At 42.7% G+C, this 20,677-nt stretch overlaps 1 protein-coding gene across 1 annotated transcript in view; it reads right to left on the bottom strand.

Annotated features, from left to right (window-relative positions):
- MYO10 (myosin X) overlaps window positions 1–19,128 on the bottom strand; it is a 37,998-nt gene extending 18,870 nt beyond the window's left edge. The window contains exons 1-9 of the mRNA XM_008579644.1: window positions 18,983–19,128; window positions 18,766–18,880; window positions 13,045–13,151; window positions 12,017–12,226; window positions 11,623–11,668; window positions 9,889–10,743; window positions 8,226–8,349; window positions 5,767–6,010; window positions 1,603–1,698 (exon numbers count right to left, since the gene is read on the bottom strand). Of these exons, the coding sequence (XP_008577866.1) occupies window positions 1,603–1,698; window positions 5,767–6,010; window positions 8,226–8,349; window positions 9,889–10,743; window positions 11,623–11,668; window positions 12,017–12,226; window positions 13,045–13,151; window positions 18,766–18,880; window positions 18,983–19,107 (1,922 nt within the window). The 5' untranslated portion in view covers window positions 19,108–19,128. The remainder of the gene's footprint in view (window positions 1–1,602; window positions 1,699–5,766; window positions 6,011–8,225; window positions 8,350–9,888; window positions 10,744–11,622; window positions 11,669–12,016; window positions 12,227–13,044; window positions 13,152–18,765; window positions 18,881–18,982) is intronic.
- Window positions 19,129–20,677: the final 1,549 nt, after the last annotated feature.

Genomic DNA, 20,677 nt, shown 5'->3' with positions numbered 1-20,677 from the left:
ACACATACAAAGGAATAAAATTTGCTATACTTTCAATCAGTACAGATAATGCTCTTAAATTTACAAATTTCTTCTCTTGAATGAAGTATAACTTGGAATCTGAAAAGGGATTTTCAAAAATGTGTTCCACTGGCCAGGGGAAAAAGTCCTTGGCTAAAATATTCCAAATGTTAAATTTAGCAGGTTCATTATAGCATAAAATGGACAGGATAGCTGCCAAACGCTGGGCCTATAATTCAGCTGAAAAGCTGTGGGCATTTCCTGGACCACAAAAAAAAAAAAAACCACACGTGGTCTCTAGGAGTCCCAGACAGAATGATGGGGCTATAATTCCAGGCTTGCTTGTTTTTCCAGTTTGTGTTATAATTTATGGGTCCATGCAGGGTTTTAGTTTGTTCCCATGGGAAGAATTATTTACTGGTGTCTTTACCCTTAACACTGCTACCATGGTGTTGTATCAACTCAGAAACATTCAAAGGGCAAGAGGTAGTGAGAAGTCCTGAGGACTCACTAAAAGGTTCTAATAATTTCTGGGCTGAGAATTGAAGAATATAGGCCCTTGGATGTTACCCTCATAAATTAGAAGATGTTTTCCAAGCATTGCTCAGAGCAGATGACAGACACCTCCAACAAAACCCTACAGAATCACAAAGAGCAGGAATAGACCGGACAGATGCTTCACTGGGTCACATCTACTATGTGACCTTGAGATGCAGCACACCGAAGAGCAAATACCCATTCTCCTTAATTTTGTGCTACATCTCTTCAGCACACCATGATGGAAATCTGAGACCCAGAAGTCAGACAACTTGCCCCAGCCGATGAGGGACACGGCTGTCCTCGGTCTCAGTCCAAAATTAAACGTAAGATGCTTAGTGCCTCCTTCAGTAGAACTGTGCTTGTATCACATAACAAAGTATACTATCCTTTCTCTGTACCTCAATCTCCCACTCTGCAAAATGTGGTAGTAATAATACCTACCACACAGGATTGCCATGAGAATTAAATGAGTTAATATATGTGAAGAAGCATTTTAGAATATTGCATCAAATATAGTTAAGTTCTTTGTAAGTTAATCTCTCTCCTATTGAATGCTTCAGCATCGAGATCTTTTTTTTTCTTTTTTTGTGCTAGCTTCTTTGAGATCTTTAAAACCCTCCAAATGCCATAGCATTATCATTTTTCGAATGGCCTCTGGCTAATGCTCCCTGCTCTTTCCATCCTTATGCAAACACAAGCTGTTCACTTTCAAAGCTCAGCAGCTTCCAGAGGTTGGGCTTTCAGCTGCATGGTTTACACATGCTGCTAGTGACGATAAAAGCCGGAGCTCAGATAACAAGGGGTCTGTCTAGAGGATTTAAGGCTGGAAATCCTGAACTCTATGCTGTACCGAACACATCCGATCAGGGAAACATTCCTCAAGGGACAAGTCCATAAATATCTCATGACTCTCGGTTCTTCAACCATGCTAATAGGAAAACCAACTAGAAAATCAATCAAGATCTTTTCAAAGCCACTAGGGTTCCCAGTGCTGTGTGTGATGATCACGCCTGTGCACAAGGGAGGATGTGGGTATGATGAACTTGACAGTACAGATCTCACCTGGCATCTTCCGGGGACTCGGCGATCAGGTGGAAGGTCCTATCGGCCATAATGATATCAATCCCATTCTCTTTGCTGGTGTTATCTATGATCTCTCTGCAAAGGCACAAAAGCAACACACATAAATCAGGAACACAGAATTCTTAGTAATAACTGAGAAAAGTAATTTGGCAAAACTAACGATTGAGCTGGAAACTGTAAACAAAGAAGCTGTGTACTTACATCAGCCTTACTTTTTCTTTTAGAAATAATGAAGACTCTTGTCACCTCCAGAGGAAGCCAGGCTCCTCTCTGCTGCCAGGGGAAGGGGGGCTGCAGTTGTGGCCAGGGTGAGGGGTATTCCCTTGATTTCTCTAGGGAGGGGCCTCGCTCTTTTCACTGTCCACCCAATGCCCACCCCTGCTCAGGCCCTAGAGAGGCTGGGGCAGCAGCCCCCACTCCTGCCGCAACTTACTGTGGCTACTCTCTCTCAGCCGCAATGGAGGGAAACCCAAAGAGCGACCTAGTCTGGTGTGAGCTCTGCCCCTAGTTTATCACAGTGTAAGGCCTTGGCTGGTGTCTCTGACTTACTCTACCTGACACAGGCATGTTAGTTCCATCAGGGGCTCTGGGAGTGAAGAGCAGGATTTGGGTGTTTCTGGATCTCAAACCATTTTGATCTCACCCCAACACTCCCTAAGCAACACTAGACGAATAAAATTGGTGGACTGTGTTAACAAAGTCAGGGTAAAACATAAGCAGATGTTAGGAACAGACAAGAGATGATAATGTATTTAATGAAGAACAGTCTTGGGGCTGAAACCAGATTGCCTTGACACCTGAGGTCATACAATTGTTCCAGTAAAAACACTTATTTTACATCAACAAAATAAAAACAGTCTAACTGGTAAGGAAAAATAAATATCGTATTACCTTATAGCTAGAATCAATGAAATAAAATATTTAAAAAACTAGAAAACCAGGAAGATAATAATTTGCACAGCAGGTTTGGCAATGGAGCCTCCTGGGCAAGAAAATAATCCCCAGGGAAAATCGTCCTGACCACGTCACCTTGGACCAGCCACTTTCCCTGTCAGGAACTCGGATTCCTCATGTGTAAAATGAGGAGGGTGAGACCCTATGATCTAGCTGCAAGGCTGAGGTTCTGAACCACAGGGCCCGTCAGAATCCTAGGAAACATCCAGAAACACAGGGTGGGGCTCCACAGGGTTGGGGCAGGGATGTGTACTCACAAGAAGCTTCCCTGACATGGGGAAGGAAATGATGACAACAGTGTCAGGGCTACAATGATGTAGCCAGGCCCTAATTCAGAACTCCTCCCCAAAGCCGGACGTTCAAAATCATAAAGCAAACATTCAGGAGGGCTTCTGCTGACAGAGCCTGAATCTTAAAAGGAGGTAGGGAACATCTCGTCATATCAGAAAGCAAGGAAACTATCAAAAATTACCAGGATTTCATCAAAGGAAGAAGATGAGGCTCCTCCTGGACAAGATGGGGCTGATGTGAACATCAGAAGAATAGCTGAAGTGGCTAGAAACCCACTTGATATGTGAAAGTCCATGAGCTCATACTGACACTTGGAAAAATCAATAAATTAATACAACCTAGGTTGCTGTCACTGGAGTATGCAAGGGAACCCATTCATTCTTCTAGAAACTGAGAGAAAAAAATTTAAAAAATCAAGTGGGCTGGCCAGTTAGCTCAGTTGGTTAGAGCACAGCTGCATAACACCAAGGTCACAGATTTGGATCCCTGTACCAGCCAGCTGCTCAAAAAAAACCCAAGCACTTATTTTTCCTTTCCTATGCAAACTGTACCTTAGGGTAACCACTTATCTGATTAGGAGAAGTTTCTCTTTATAGAAATATTCTAGCTAATAAATGAATACAAACATTTTGCGACCCCTAATGAATTAACAGCAGTAGGCAATAATCGACAATTATGACAACTTCAAGAAAGTGACACTGGCCATTATATGGCTTCTGATAGAAATAGACAGCATCACCTAAGAAGTCATGGTGCAGGGAAAGAAAACTTGAACTGGATCACCCTCTAGATCTAACTACCAGTTCATGAGAAATAAGCGAGAAAGAGGAACACGGTACACAAGGCACCGATGTGCAATCTGAAGTCTGGAAACCACAGCATACATGAGCGAGCATCTTCAGTTATAAATAGCAAATGAGAGAAAAGATGCAGGGGGATCTATAAATTAAGAGAGACTTGAGTGATCTAAAAACCAACTACAAAGCCTAGACCTTCTTTGGATTCTGATTTGAAGAAAGAAACTGTAAAAACAACCCAAACCAACAAGAACACTACTATCACCTCCATTTATAAGACAACTGGGGAATCTGAACAATGACTGGTGTTTAGATCAGGAGATAAAATTTTTTAAATGTGATAATGGTACTGTGATTATGTATTTGAAAGACTCTTTAAATGCATACTAAAATATTTATAGATGAAATTATGTGATGTCAGGAACTTGCTTTAAAGTAATGCAGTTTGTTGGGGGAGTGGGCCAGGTGGGGTCATGGATGAAACACTCTTGGCCATGGGTGGACGAGCACCGAACGCTCTGTAATGAGTACATGTGTTTTGTTATATTCTTCTCATGATTGCAATTATCTACAATAAAATGTTTCAAAATTATAAAACAGAAAAACAAAATCCTGATGCGGTGAAACCCTAACAAGTCATTGCCCCTGTTCTACAGAATGTGACAGAAGTGGCTGAATAAAAGCTAACACTTCCCTAACTGTGTAATCAATAAAATGTTTCAAAATTATAAAACAGAAAAACAAAATCCTGATGCGGTGAAACCCTAACAAGTCATTGCCTCTGTTCTACAGAATGTGACAGAAGTGGCTGAATAAAAGCTAACACTTCCCTAACTGTGTAATTTTGACAAAGCACCTGAAGAATAGAGCTTTATTAAGCGCCCACAAAAGTGAGTTGCAAAAAAAAAGTGTCAATTTACTCTGCTGAAATTCAACACCATGACTCCCCCCCTCTCTCTCAGCACGCTGGCATCTGTGGCCCTTCTACAGGATGAATAAAGAGGAACATTATGTACGTAGGGCTGAGAAGCCCTCAGGAGGCCACAGAGCTGCCCCGCGTGTGCACACCTGCTGTTGTAGGATTCAGACCCGAATTCCCAAAAACACCCTCCTGCTCCTAATGAACCCTAAATGGGCAGCCTGGAAAAGTCCAATACTCTGCTGTCTGCACTTCATCATTTGCCCTCAAAATCAAATGCAGAAAAGACTTTCTTCTCATTTAACTTTCTACTTTCCAGTGAATAATTTTCACAAGTTGCTGACACTGGTTGATGAGAAATAATATTTGATTTTCAAGTCTCATGACTTCAGGACTTCAGATGTTCATTTGATTTCTCAAAGCTTATTTTTACCAGATTTCTAAATATCTGTGGTTGCTCGGTTTTGAATAGAGTGTGGCTGCTGGTTACCCTTAAACAAGTTTTCATGATTAGTATCTAGTTACCCAAAAAAACCAGCTGCCCTTAACTCCAACAATTTTCTGAAAATATTACTTAATTTCTAACAAAAATAATAAGCTCTCAATAGTCCAAAACTTTGGACCTATAAAGTGGTGGCGGCATAAGGGGTCATGATGGAATCAAAGACCAGCCCTGTTCCTCTCGTTGCTGGGAGTGCAGATGGCTAGTGTACCCAACACTGGTAGGAGACCAATGACTTATCTCAAAAAACACCTCGAGACTGTCAGTCTACTCCCAACTTAGCTAATTTATCTATTGGCTAACAGCTGGAATGAGAAAGAACAGAAAGTGATATGTTGACCCATAAAAGATCTCTCAACCAATTGCTCCATATTCACACCATTCTCCCTGCATATGTACACTTCCAATGGGCTATTTATATGCCCAACTGGCCACCTTCCAAATGAGAGCCATGTGTTTGAGTATAAGCACAAAAAGCAAATTATTCACAGATTAAGTCTTGCTTCCCAGTTTCCTAATAATTCAATCCACTGAACTGAATTACTGGGACTCACTGAACACCTACTACAGTCTACTGCCGCAAGGAACTTGCACAGCGTAGCTTTGTGACTGTTGGCATAAATGATCGAGCAGCCCAGAGCACCACCCAACCGGGCCACGTCCAGGCTCCATCAACGTACTTTGCCGTCCGGACTTCTACGGTGCCCTTGAGCTTTTCCTCGCTGTCATTTTCAAAGTACATCAGCTTGGACTGGCGGAGAACAAACCAGCGCTTCTTCCAATTTCTCCTGGATAGTGTAGAGGAACCTCCGCCTTTTTTGTGGAGCCAGCCTTGCTTGAGCGCCTCCTGCTTGGAGCGGAACCACAGGAAGGTTTCGTCCTTGAGGACACACCAGCGGCGCTTCCAGGAGTTCATTAAGCCACCTGTTTCCCCAAGATCAAATAGGGAGGGGTTTAAGAGAAGTCAATCAAACTGAATGACAGTAACACCCACAACAGGTCTTAAGGTTTAGCCTGTCTTTAACTTAGTCCTGCTGCGGCACACCCAGAGACCCCTCATCATCTGAAAATGGTTTACAGGTGTAAGATTGAGACTAGGAAACAAAGCAAGATTCCAAAGTGCTTTGAATTGTGATTGGACTTAAAAAAAGAGAGAGAAAGAGAATTTAGCTATAATTTACGTCGTAGAAAACTTCTTTTGGTTAAGATTAATTAGACAAGAATATATAGGTATTATCTCTCACAGGATTAAAAATATTTCTACACTCTTCTAGCAGGATAGTTTTACCTTAGTATTCTAGATTCCCCAAAGAGGCTCAAGGGTGTCATGACCATCATTCAAAAATCTGTTTTAATTAACACCCTGAAGAACGTCATCTACTTCAGTGATTATAAAATGTCCACGTTATTTTCTGATCAGCCAGTAATAAACATAAGAAACTTTTAAACATGGATATTTAAAAAGTAAATAGAAACAAAATACTTCCTTTTTATAGACTGGAAAATAAATGTAAATGGACCTTTTCAGATAATTTCTTCAATGCCTGCTTTAATGATTATAGAGCTACGCCTTGCGTGGGAACAGATGAGGCTATGACACTGGTTTCAGTTCAGTATGCAAAGGACAGACATTGCACCTGCTTCGTTGAACTTCATAGACTGCTCTCCCTCCTTCTTTCTAAATATAAGGTGTAAATATAAGATATAAGGTTCCCTGCTCACCTAGCTGAGATAGCTTTTGTGATCATGCTAACCTCCAGAGCTGTTTCCTAACAAACAGGAAACTTGCCAAGGACTACCTGAATAAAACATTATTACTTTTTTGATCTGTGACTTTAATCTGGGCTTCTCAAAACAAGCCTAGAGAAAACTTTGGTACAAAGTTAACTTATTACCTTATCATCTTTAAATGATAAAGCTTATTCACAGTTGTTTCAAAGATTAGAACAGTCATCACAACAGCCGTCAGCACTAGAGTATTTAATCTGCTCATCATCTGCTTTAGGATTCACTCCCAGCCCTCTCTCTGCAGTTCCAGCTGCTCCCTTGATACTTTACCATTTACAGATTTTGACTAATGCTGTTAATTTCCTAGTTGCAAACACCTGAAGTAGGTTATCTGGCTGGTAAAAACTCATTTTTACCCATAAAATATAAGTGGGTGACTGGATTTTCTTTTTCACTGGCTTCTCTGAAACTACTTCTCTGGTACTACTATAAGACTATCTTAATGATTAAATGATGCTGCATTTACACAACAACTTGTTTTACTCAGAGATGCCCAAACCTCACCTGCTTACCTTCTTGATCTCTGACTTTAATGCTTTAAATATACCTTTACTTTTTTCCTAATTTTATTTGTTTAATCAGACAACAATGTGATAAGTCAATGCCATATTTTATAAATAACAGTGACATTATAGGAGATTTTAAAGCAAACTTAAAGAACTAAAAGTTAATTAGGGGAGGGGAAATTTATTAATAATAAAAAGCTTGTATTTATTCTACATGAGAAAAATCTTAAGATGCTATCATTAAATACTTATTGAATCACCTGAGAAATATATGAGAAAAATCTTAAGATGCTATCATTAAATACTTATTGAATCACTAGGTTCTGATTTGATTACATTTTTTTCTTTTGTCAGGTGTTCCAATGCTGGTTATGTCATTTGGTTAGAATCTCTCAATTTCATTCCAACACATAAAAATCTATACTAACTAGTGATTTCAGAAAATAGAAAGGTCTCTCCTAAGCCAAACCTGGTGGGGTTTTCATGAGCACCTGGGGGTCTAAGTCTGAGAACGGCAGGTCATTGAAAAGCAAATGACCAGTGTTAGTGGCCAGACCCATCTTTTCAGAAGGGGAGCAGATGTAGCAAAAAGGAAATCAAGTGAAAGGAAAAACATAAGAAGAACAGAAAAAAAATATGAAGGAGAACAAAAGAAAGATACATAAAGATAAATACACCAATGAGAGAAACAAGACCTCTCTGCACCAATCCAGGGACATCAACTCAACATTCACCATGGTAGGACCATGTCATCCATGTTATACCAGCATGGCATGGTGTCCTCCCTTCACCTACATGGCCTAATGCTGCCATAAGGGGCAGGTAAAGCGGCCTGCAGGTCATACCTTTCATGTACAGGAAGCTGTGGAAGTACGGCAGCGTGACACAGCTGTACACAGAGTCGCGCCGGTAAGAGAGCTCATCATCTGTGTCAAATCTAGAGTCAAAGTCCTCTTCGCTATCTTCAAACTGGACAAGGGGAGAGAGAGCCAGCAGTGAGCAGAAAGTCAGCACGGAAAACACCCCGCATATCTCAACATGGAGAAAATAAAAATCACGGACAAAGAAGCGATACTCCCGATTCACAGCATCACAATGGAGCGTGACCATTTTACATTTTTTTCACTATAATTTTCCTTTCCAGGTTTGAAGTTTTTTCAAAACGTAACCTGATTGACACTTTGAGAAAAGTACACCTTTCTCCCCCACCCACACATCTCAATGTGTTAATGTGGGAAGCAGTAAAAATTAATAGTTTCAAAAGGAGTTGGAGCAGACAGACCCTGGTTCTACCACTGACAAGTTATGTGATTTCAGGCAAGTAACTTGCAAATCTTAGTCTTCTGTAAAATGTCAACATTAATGTCTGCTTTATTTGAAGGTAGTTATAAAATACTAAAGCAGCAAATTTGTCTTTCACCCACTGATGCTCTACAAGTCATACCAAATTTCTTATACTCTTTCTGAAAGTACTATTCCATTTTTTTGCTTAAAGCTTTTGTTCATACTGTTAAAAACCAAAACAGAACAACATAAAAAGCACAGTGGAGTGTGGCAACCAAAAGAATTCTTCAGACTTACAAAAGACTAACTTTTAGGGCCAAATCATTAGATGGACTGATGCATAAAACACAAGGCACACGTACTTTAATCCAAAGGCTATCTACTCTAGACGCTGACTGGTTAGCTCAGTTGGTTAGAATGCAGCCTTATAACCTGAAGGTCATGGCTGGTTCAGATCCCTGTATTAGCCAGCTGTCAAAAAAATGAAAAATTTTAGAAAGTCAAAGGCTATCTATTCTAAAAATAACACTGCTGTTTAAGAGTATAATTTTACTCAAACCATGCAAGAGTTAATCTCCTTTTAATCACTATGCTAAAAATATTTTCAAGTCTTCAAAAGCGGAGAGAGCATTTAATACACAACCAAAGGGAAAAAAAATAAAAGTAAACTATAATAAATCCAGAAGCTGGAAAGAGAGCATATCGAAACCCTCTTCAAAAGCGGAGAGAGCATTTAATACACAACCAAAGGGAAAAAAAAATAAAAGTAAACTATAATAAATCCAGAAGCTGGAAAGAGAGCATATCGAAACCCTGAAGATTCCTCCCTTACAACCAGCACAAGGACCAGCATCGTGCGGTGTGGACTGTGAAGTTACTGGAAGGAAAGTTCTCCAACACTCCCTTGGCAAGTCTAGTTGCAGCTCAGGGTGTGCCTCATTTCCCATCGTGCAGCAAAGCAAAGCTAACGGCTCTGTTTAAAATGCCAGTTTTCTCAGGCCTCAGGCAAAATTCAGTTCTGGGCTTTCAGTTCAAACCGCAACAGGCACATCCAGGTGCTATTTACTAATGTGCTTGGTTTTTGGAAAGAGAAAAGGGTTTAAGACACCCTTAAGCTCACGACTGAAATCTTTGTGCATTCTACGGGGGGGATGTCTTAGTGCAACAGGGGTGTGGATGACAGGCCCCTTGCATCCCCAGGGGGACAACTCGGCAGGTACTCACCGAGGACTGTGCCCCTTCGGAGCTGAAGCGGTAGGCGCTGGAACTGTTGTAGGTCCCCACAGAGCAGCGGTAGTCTGGGGACCACTGGCTACCGCAGGAGTTGGAGAAGGTCACGCTGCTGCCGGAGGTGATGGCACCATCCTCATAGTCGTCCTGGTCATAGTCGTAGTCGCCGTCCGGGGAGGGCAGGTCCCCGGTGTTCTGGGGCATGCAGTAGGTGGACTCCCCGCTGGAGGAGTCGTGGCCGGACGGGGCGAGCAGCACCGTGCTGTCCGCACTGGGGCTGGTGGGCACCACCGTGTCGTTCATGTAGGGGTCCTCCTCGGAAGAGTCGTCGCTGGTGCGGATGCCACTTGTGCGCTGGTCCGAGTGGCCGTGCTCACTGGGGTTGGGGGAGTCCTTGAAGGCGTCGTCGTCGGCCTCGAAGCCCTCATCCACCTCCTCCTCCGGGTAGGGCTGGCTGAAGTTGAAGCTGGGCTTGTCCCCGCTCGCGCTCTCGGCCAGCTCGCCGAGCTCGACGGACAGGGACAGGGAGCGCTCGATGTTCCGCACACACTCGTCGATCTCGTCGAAGTTGAGGGACTCGAGGAACTCCTGGGCGGCGCGGCAGGCTTCGTCTTCCAGCCTCCGGAGTTCCTCGTCCCTCAGCTGCTGCAGCTTCTGCAGGGAGGCCTCGGTCAGCGAGAGCTCCTGCTGCTCCTTCATGCGCTGCAGGTCCTCGATCTCCTTCTCCAGGCGGAGGATCTCTTCCACCTGCTTGTTTTCTTTCTGCCTCTCCAGTTCCTGGGTCAGCTCTGCCTCCTTCTGGCTCCTCTGCAAGGCTTCGAGCTCTCGCTGCTTCTTTGCTTCTTCCTCCTGGATGTAAAGGAGAAATGAGATTTTAGGACATTTCAAGAGACAAAGTACAAGCATCACCCCCCCTCTGCAACCACAATGAAATGTGGTGGTTATGGGCTGAACTTTGTCCCCCCACCCCACCCCAAACTCAAGCCCTAAACCCAGTACCTGAGAATATGACTGTATTTGGAAACAAGGCTGTTAAAGAGGTAACTACGTTGAAATGAGGCTGAGAGGATGGGCCCTAATCCAAGCTAACTGGTGTCCTTATATGAAGAGGGCACCCCACCCCAAACTCAAGCCCTAAACCCAGTACCTGAGAATATGACTGTATTTGGAAACAAGGCTGTTAAAGAGGTAACTACATTGAAATGAGGCTGAGAGGATGGGCCCTAATCCAAGCTAACTGGTGTCCTTATATGAAGAGGAGATTAGGATACACAGAGACACTAGGGAAGGGTGCACACAGAAGAAAGGCCAGCAAGACACAGTGAGAAGGCGGCCGTCTGCAAGCCGAGGAGAGAGGCCTCAAGAGGAACCAAACCTAAGGGCACCTTGCCCTTGGACTTCCAGCCTCCAGAACTGTGAGAAAATCAATTCCCATTGTTTAATCCACTCAGGCTTTGGTATTTTGTCATGGCAGCTGTAACAAATTATTAATGCAGTGGCGATATTGGTTTAGAGAAATTATGCTGTTGGGATTCACACTAAAATCTTAGACATTCACCAAGCTTTACCCAATGGTAACGGGTTAGAAATTGCATCGTAAACATTTCCTCTTGAGCTATTCTTCCTGTATCTTTCTACTTTATTTCAGTTTTGAATCCTAGAGTCGAAGTGTTTGAAGTGGGAAGGAAGTGGGTAAGCAAGAGGCCAAATTGTCACAGCGTTCATCACCTGCTGGGCGTGGAGCTCAGCTTCTCTTCGGGCTCTCTCTCTTTCTCTAAAAATAGGAAAGAAGAAGGAAAGTAAAAATCAACAACAACAAAAACGACGACAACCCTAGAACCACTTTTCAGGGAGATGTGTCTGCAAAAGCTTTGCTAAAGACAACTTCGAAAGCATAAAGAACAAAGCCTCTTCCTTTGGCAATGTGCTTATTCTGCGCATGAATACAATTGTACACAGAATTGGGTCTTCAGCGCTGCCAAGGAATTCTAAATTCCAGCCACCAAGAGCTATTATTTTAAATAGTCGGTTCTGCAGCATCGACTGAAGATCTTGATGCATGAGAGATACTAAGCGTAAAACTCAAAATGTATGCTTCATCCCAGCAAGAAAGCTCCTGTACCTTTCTTCTTCCTCCCGTTTCTTCTTTTCTTCTTGCTCCTGCTTCTCGGCCAGCAGTTGTCGGTAAACTCTACGAGCAATCTGACCTCTGAGTCGCTTCTGGAAAACGATGGCTGCTTTTTTCAGGTGCAAAAATCTCCTCCTCAGAAGGAATGCTCTATAATTCTTCTGGATTACTACCACACAATAAAGGACCTTCCTGTACTGCTTTCTGAAAGCGAAAAAGAAACCAGAGAATAGCTGTTGAGGTAATGAGGCTTCGAGTTATTCAAATGAGCTTACATGAAGGCTGCCAGACAAAAGAAGAGGGCCTGCTTTGGGAATGATACCCTCATTATGGAGAAGGGAGAGGACAAAGGGGCCCCTCTGGTCAAAACAAAACAGAAGAAAAACAAAAGAATAACAACAAACAAAACTAAAGTAAGAACTCTATCCCTATCTTGGCTAAACAAACACATAACCCCTAATGCTAACTTTGAATAGCCCTGGCAAGAAGTTGGGTAAACAAATATCAAAAGAGATTTGATGTATTCTACTGTTCATACGAAGAAAAAAAAAAAAAAAAAGCCACTGCAGCAGGACAGCTTTGTATTTCAGAAAACGTTAATATTTGGGGTTTCATGTGCGCTATTCTGCATAGCAGATAGAACTAAAATGCACGTGAAAAAAGCTGCCTCACTCTGCAAACAACTGGAGAGTGGGCCTCCAGAGACAAAACCTTAATACCAAAGTACATAGCCGAGCTGCTGTGGCTTCAATGCATAATGCAGACGAACTAGGTAAACCAGTTAAGTATGTCAGCAGAGTCCCCTAATGTCACTGTTCTAATAGTAGATGTCGAAAAGTGATGAGCATCCTTTCCTCTTTCTGCCCAGGTCAAGCTGACGGGGCTTCTGGCATAGATACCTGGGAGGCCTCGCCTGGGACTCTTCTCAGTGCAAACGACTCAGGCTAGTCCACAGGGGACACATAGCTGGGGAAGGACCCCTCATGGAGCTTAACATCTTCTCCCCTGAGTGTGGCTCTTACCGTGCCAAGTAGCCCAAGATGTGGGCGCGGATCACCATGGCCGCCTGGGTAACTTCTTCCTCTCGACGTTTCTCCAGCTTCTGCTCCAAGGATTCTCGAAGAAAGACCTGCCCAGGAGGGAGCCACATGTCAGAAGCAAAGAACATGGCTAGTAGAAGAAAGGACCTCTGAGTCAGAGATATCCTTCTGGGGTAAGGCTTTTTTTCTCTCTTCTTAAGTTGGCTTCAAACTCACATGCCCATGCTTTCTAGAACAGTGGTTTTTAAAAATCCCACCTGTCATGGACTAATACGTTTATAAAGATATATTACAAGAAAGAAAAAACTAAAAGATATATAAAGTACAAGTTCCGTTTCCTTTGTTATAATTATTAGATTTAATAGGTATAAAATGACTCTCAAATTGTTATTAACATTTCTAAACACTTTATCTCATCATGGGCCAGGATAAATGGACCAGCTCCAGTCCTACATGGAAGCCAAGTAACGAAAAGATATAGAGACACAGAAAGAAAAGGGAGAGAGGGAATCCAGGAAATTCCCCAAATGTTATTTTGCTATCACATGAAAACCTTCTCTTCACGCCTTCTAAATGATTATGAACAGAGCATCTTAGCTTCAAAAACTTAAATGCACATAAAAATAATGACATTAAGAATGTAATTCTGAAAACTAAGTTTGAAATGAGAACTGAACTATTTCCGCTACATCTCAGTTCAGCTATCACCAGCACATTGGAATTGGGATTAAATAACTTGTGCTATTTGTTGGCCTGTTTCTGAGAAGGGGGACCCCAATCCTATGCTTGTCAAGTAAGGTAAGCGTGTCTGATAATTGGCACTCTGTATGAGAAGATATGAAAATATTAAGACCCTCCCTTTATCGAGGTAGCTTTTAATTTCTGCATTTCAGATTTAATATATGCATAAGAAATTTTGAATTATTCCCTGAAAACACTAGTGCCGAATATTTTTATGCTTTCCTGTTAAGGTCAGCATGGAGGCATTTTGGTGCCTCTGTGAATTTTCATTTCATGCTCCATGAGTCATTCTGGCCATGCTGACACGTTCACGTTGTCTTTATGACGCAGTTCTCCAGACTCCCCCTGCTCTGTATCCTCGATGACATTTGGGCCAAAAAAGCAATTAAAGAGTCCTACCACCTTGTGACCCACAGAAGCTGCACCTATTCCTGCTCTGGGTTCCTGAGCATTTGTAAAACTCTACACACACAATTCTCCTAGAAAAGCTTTTCATACAATCCTCTTCTTATAATTGCAATTAATATGCTCTGTTGATGCATGAAGACACCGTATATTTAGCAAACAGCAAAAATATCTTTAACGTACAGAACAAAAGCTACAAATATAAAGCTTGTTTGGTGTGATAGCAATTAGAGTTGTTCAGAAATATGAATTCTCCATATTATTAAAACCACGTATCAGAAGCGGCTTTCATCAAAATTGGACTTTAGAGAAGTACTTAAACTTCTCTTTGACATTATTTTTTGGTATTACATATCTTATTATTCTAATGCATTGGCTCTCGTGAGTGTTTAGAAGGGAGAGTAATGAAGTCACACGCTGGAGAAGCGTGGTGGTGGTGGTGACACACTAAGAAAAAAGTGTCGACTCTAACGAGCGAGACATTTATTAGGGGAGCAAATGGAAACTTTTATGAAGGAACAACCCCCCCCTTTCATTATCAGAAGTCTAAAGAACATCTTGGTTGGAATCAAAACCAGAGAAATACAGTCATCCCTTGGTATCCCCAAAGACACCAAGACCTGTGCAAACACTAAAATGCAAGGATATTCAAGTTCCTGATATAAAATGGAGCAGTATTTGTATAACCTACGCAATCCTCTTGTATACTTTAAGTCATCTGCAGACTCCTTATAATAGGTAATGCTATGTAAGTGCTACATCAATACTTGTAGTTATATTGTATTCTTTTTTTTTTTTTTGGCTTGTATTATTTTTTGTTATATTTTTATTTTTTCCGAATATTTTCAACCTGCAGATGAGGAACCTGGGGTACGGGGATACGGACAACCAACTGTACCTGCTTCACCCTCATGCCCATTAAGAAGAGAGCTCTTCTGCTCTGCCTGTTACATTATACTTTCACATCTTTATCTACATTCTCCTTCACTAACATGAAGGGCAAACAAATGGAGCAAAATGCTTTTAGAGACCTGCCCTGGGTACATTAAGAGCATCCACCCTGAATTTATGCAACAACACACGGCAAGTGTCACAGTGAGCCCTTGTGTCACATCATCGCGTTCTTAGGACTTGGCTGTGATCGAGTCAGCATGACCCAGCTCCTGTGCATGGTGGTGTCACCCGGCATCACGCTGCCCTCAGCAGGCACCACGGAGCAGCTTAGGACAGGGCGGCGTCCACTCCAAGCGGCTGCTCTGCTGGGTGCGACTCAATATCCAACACCTTCACCTTTACATAGCTGAGGATCCTACGGGTCCTTCTAGTACGATGTCTTTATGAAAATACCTCTCGCAGGCTTTATTACAACAGAACGAAGGAAGGTCTAATAATGTCAAGAGGGTCAGAAAAGCAAAGTGTGCTGGAATCTTGAGGCAGAGGGAAAAGACTAGGGAAGGAAGAGCAGCAGCTGCCCACCTGAGTCCCCCTAAACGCAGCTTCTCAGTGGGGAAATCCATCAGAACCTCCTTCAAGGGCTGTTCCATGGAGAACAGAACAGGCCGCCTCCCTGCTGTAATGAAGCTTCCCCAGTCCTACAGATAAGAATTCTTGCCTTACTAAGACTAAATATGTTTTATATACACCAGTCAATTCAGACCTGGTGCCATGTTTCATCTGGTGACGCCCATGCTGGCCACATGTCCCTCTGCTGGGTAAGTATGACGGAAATCCCTTCACCAGACCATCCAGATGTTCATCAGAGGCTCAAGGCTTTACATGCAAAGACCTTCTGGTGGCGACACTCGCTGAAACCCATGCTAGTGAATAATTAAATCAAACAAAATTAAATCAAACTCCGGTCAAGATCAAAGCTATCTAGAGGACGCAATTCAAATGCTTTAATGTTTGCATTTACCTCCCAACGGTTCTGTGGACTGATAAGCTTCCATACAACTATTCTACTTCTAACTTTTCACTCATTAAAATTTAACTCCTCTAGAGATTTCCTCTTCTTGACTACTTCCCTGATCATCTCAATCCACACGGACCTCTCCTAGAGAAGCTGTCTCCTCAGTCCTTAAAAGAGATTTTACTGTATGACCTAATTTATCAGTTGTAAGTGGATGTCTTATCTTCCAACAACAAAGTAAACTGAGGACAATGCCCATGTTTCTGAATCCATGATGGTGCACCTGGTCCCAAGCCCTCCTTGTGCCAGATTTCCTAATATAAACTGTAAGTGAAGTTGGATTGGTACTTGGAGCTCAGAAAAGAGACTGTTAATGGCTGGGGTTAGTCATAGTGATCTTTGATGTTACACCACTGTACAAGGCAGTGAGATAAGATGGGGGCATTAGTTTATAGAGAATGCAATTTCTTTTTGACTTAAAAAAAATCAGAACCAACTATACTGCACTGCCAAGAGCTCTACTTGAGCCATTTTCTTCAGAAAGTTTTCCTTGAGGTTATGAATAAACGCATGACATCCTTGTGCCACCCCTAACAGCTTTTCAGCACTTAGGTATTGACCAAGCTCCTACTATGTGTACTGTGTAAAGGAGCAATGAACTCCACTTTCCCCACTGAGTGACTGCAGAGAGGCCAGCAGCATGACAGCATGTCAAGTGCTACAACAGGGCTAAGAAGAGGATGATCCGGGGTGACAGAGGAGGGGACTTCACTCAGTTTTGGGGTGCCATTAAAGAAAGTCAGAAAAGGATTTCTATCAAAGTCTACACCTAGGTCAAGACGTGAAGGATGAGTTGGCTCAGGAAGGAGTGGTGAGTAAGGTTCCAGGCAGAGACACCTATCAACCGCAATGGGCACACCCGAAGGTGATCCCCGAGGAGTTAGGCCCTGTTTAATCCTTAGTGTGGGCAGAACCCGTGACTTGCTTGCAGCCAGCAGAATTTGGCAAAGGCGATGGAGTGTCTCTTCTGTGAGTATGTTATATTATTAAAGACTCCGTCTTAGCTGACTGGAGGAGGAGCTTGCCCTGCAGGCCTTGAGGAAGTGAGCCATGTTGTGAGGGGACACACAGCAAGGTCCTTTGGGGCCTCCAGGAGCTGCAGGTGGGCCCTGACTGTCATCAGAAAGAAAACAGGGACTTCAGTCTTACAAACACACAAGAAAATAAATTCTACCAACAACCAGTGAGAGCTTGGAAGAACACCCCCGGAGCTCCAGAAATAAATGAAGTCCCAGGATACAGAGACTGCAGGCTTGCAAGACCCTGATCAGAGGACCCAGTTAAGCACCAACTCTGACTCTTAGATACTGTGAGATAATAAATGTGAATTGTTAGAGCTGTGGAGTTTGCAGTAACGTATTACACAGCAATGGATAGTAGTGTGATACCTCTGCACGCCATCTCTACCTTATTAAATGTCTATATCTCAAACCTCTCACCAGTTAAACATTCCTCCAGAGCACAGGGGTAGGGCCATTATGGCTTTCGCTGGCAGAGTGGCCGTGAAGTCATGTCTAAGTATGTGTCATTGATCTCACACTGGTCAAACTGCAGGATACATGTCTGTCTGTCTTCCTACCTCCCGTCTTTTATTTCTCCTCCTTTCTTTTTTTAAAACAAGGAAACTCCTTGGTTAAAAACAACTTATTATGAGTGAGAACTATTAAATATTTCTGACAGTGCATTGTTACATACAAGTAGTGGCAGGAGGACCAGCTCTTACTTTAGAGGACACACTTATACCCAAAGGCCAACCCCAGCTGCCTGCACTTCTGTGTCCAGAGTCACACTTCTGTCTTTCCCATATGATAAGAGACTAGAGGCACGTGGAAAGCCAAATGAGATTTTTGGCAGCTCCCTGACACAGGGAGAAAAGGTTGGATAACTAATATTATGGCTAATTTTTGGTGTTCGGGACAAACTGCCCCACGACTCAGCTCCCTTCTGGAATAAGGGGTTAAGGGACACCACCAGACCAGTATGTCCACAAGTGGACTCTACTTTTTGCTTTTTGGTCTGAGTTTCTGGCAACCTACAGGATTTCAGACTGTCTGCTGGTACATCCAGCACCTGCATCACAGAACACTGGAAGGGCCTGGGGTCTCACTTCTTAGATGCTGGGGGCAGCCTAGTACTTTCACAACACCAAGTCACTCAGCAGCCAACATGTATTGACTGCCTGAGTGTACACACACACACACACACACACACACACACACACACACACACACACGGATGAAATGTTTCAATGTGTCCCCTCACAAGACAGAGTCCCTGACAAATCAAGGACTTCAAATAAGGGGCCGGCCCGGTGGTGCACTGCTACAGTGCGCTGCTTGGGAAGCGCGGCAGCACTCCCGCTGAGGGTTCGGATCCCACATACAGACCGGCTGCTCACTGGCTGAGCGAGGTGCGGGGGCAACACCGAGGGTTGCGATCCCGTTGCCGGTCCCGGAAAAAGACAAAAGAAAAAAAAAAAAAAAAAAAAAACCACAACCGATCAGCACTGTCACACAGCACTAAACGTCGTGAGTATCACTCCGCCATCTCCCAGGGTTTGGTGGCAGTTGTTGTCTCTCTATTCGCACCTTGGTCTTCCCCAGCTGCCACTCGCTGTTGGAGGCGTCGTAGAGCTGCAGCAGGGCCGTGCACTTCCCTCGGACGTCCTCGGGGAGAGCCAGGTTCCGCATCAGCACTTTATACCTGCAGCACAAAGACACATAGGGTCACTCTTTGCTACTGTTCCCCGCCCTCCCCAACCCCTCTGGGACAAAAAAAGAAAAGATCCATTCAGCTCCCTCTTGCCTTTTGTAAAAATCCTGGAAGGGTCTTCGCACTGCGTACCCAGCTTTGCGGATTCTCACCGTCTCCAACATCCCCGAGTAGCGCAGCTGGTTTAGCACAACTGCCTGGTCAAACTGGTCTGGCATCTAAAACAAGTGAAAAGGTGGGAAAAAGTTAGGTAAGACAGAATTAGATTAGATAGAGTAGTAAGGCCACCCCCACCATTGTTTTACACACACCACACGCAAGAATTTTGAACCTACAAAAAAAAACAGAATAAAAAATGAAGCCCGGTAAACCGTGACCTCGCTCCAACACCATCCCCCACGCCAACCCTGCCGTAGCCACCCCCTGCTTACTCCCGCCCCTTGGACTTTTTGAAGAAAGTTCCAGATATCATATTATCTTATTCATAAACATTTCTGTATATATATTTTACTATAACTACATCATTATCACACCTTAAAAAGATACCAATAATTTTTAATATCAATGTCCATGTTCAAATTTCTATCTCACAAATATCAGAAATGTACCTCCATTTTAAAATCTATTTTTTTCCAGATTTTGACACTTTTTCATACAAATATCACTTTATTTTACTTTTTAAACTTAAATTTAAAGGCATTTAAAGACTTTTTTTAGGTAAAGAATACAGTGACCTAGTGAGGGACGGACACACACACACACACACACACACACACACACACACACACACACACACACGGTGGGTGGGTGGGGGCAGGCAGCACTGTGAGCCAGTGAAGGAAAGAGACAAAAATGAAAAAATTTTAATTGACTTAATTTCTAGTAAAATACCCAGTTATTGAGAGTTCCACACTATGATCACTAAATAAAATGTGCCCCTGAACATACAGATTAAGGACAGAGGAAATCAAACGAAGACTTAACACTCTAAAAATGCATTCTCTTATCTGCTCAGTTGCCAAACAATCGGGCACTGCTGCCAGGACAATAGTTTTTCAGAGTAAAGCATAAAAGTAGGCCACTTCCCACTGACAGCTTTTTGGATGGTGATTTGTTTTTTAATCCAGCCACCCATTCCCTTTAATTTGTATTTTGTTATCCTATACAACTGTGAATAAAATGCCTGGAAAATAGTGCCACAGGACGTAATCGTTAAAAAGTGCCAAAAAAAAAAATGCAAAGTGGCTTAATTTGTGACCCTTAAAAATGCAGTCAGTCATTAACACAAAATTAAGCTTAAAGCCATGTTATTCTGCACACTTTCAAACTAGCAAAAAATAAGTGTAAAGAATGCTCTGCAAATCCCCCTTACAGCGTTTGATGGAACAGCTGCCATCAACTCCAGCAGACTGACTTCTCTCATATTTAATTTCTTTTACAAACACTGTGGTCAAATTGTCTTTACTTAGCAATATTCTAACCGAGTGCAGCTAACAAATTAGGGCAAACATCCAAAGAACTGTGGCTCTCTGGTTTTTAGTCTTGATTACTTAAACTATCCTTAGAAAAGTAAGAAAAGCATACAAATATAAGGACAAAATTACCCTTGGTGACTCTTAGACCATCTCTCTGGATTAAAAAATGGGGGTGGGGGATCATTCTGAATGTATTTGGTTACAATGCTTCTGTTATATTTATTTGAGAATAAAATCTGACCAGTGGCCATCAACAAAGACTAGGATAGAGTGACTATTAAACGAACGCCAAATAAAGTATCAAACTTATTCA

This window comes from Galeopterus variegatus, unplaced genomic scaffold (assembly GCF_000696425.1).
Source record: "Galeopterus variegatus unplaced genomic scaffold, G_variegatus-3.0.2 Scaffold1935, whole genome shotgun sequence".
Taxonomy (NCBI): domain Eukaryota; kingdom Metazoa; phylum Chordata; class Mammalia; order Dermoptera; family Cynocephalidae; genus Galeopterus; species Galeopterus variegatus.
This window is presented reverse-complemented; position numbering and strand designations above follow the sequence as displayed.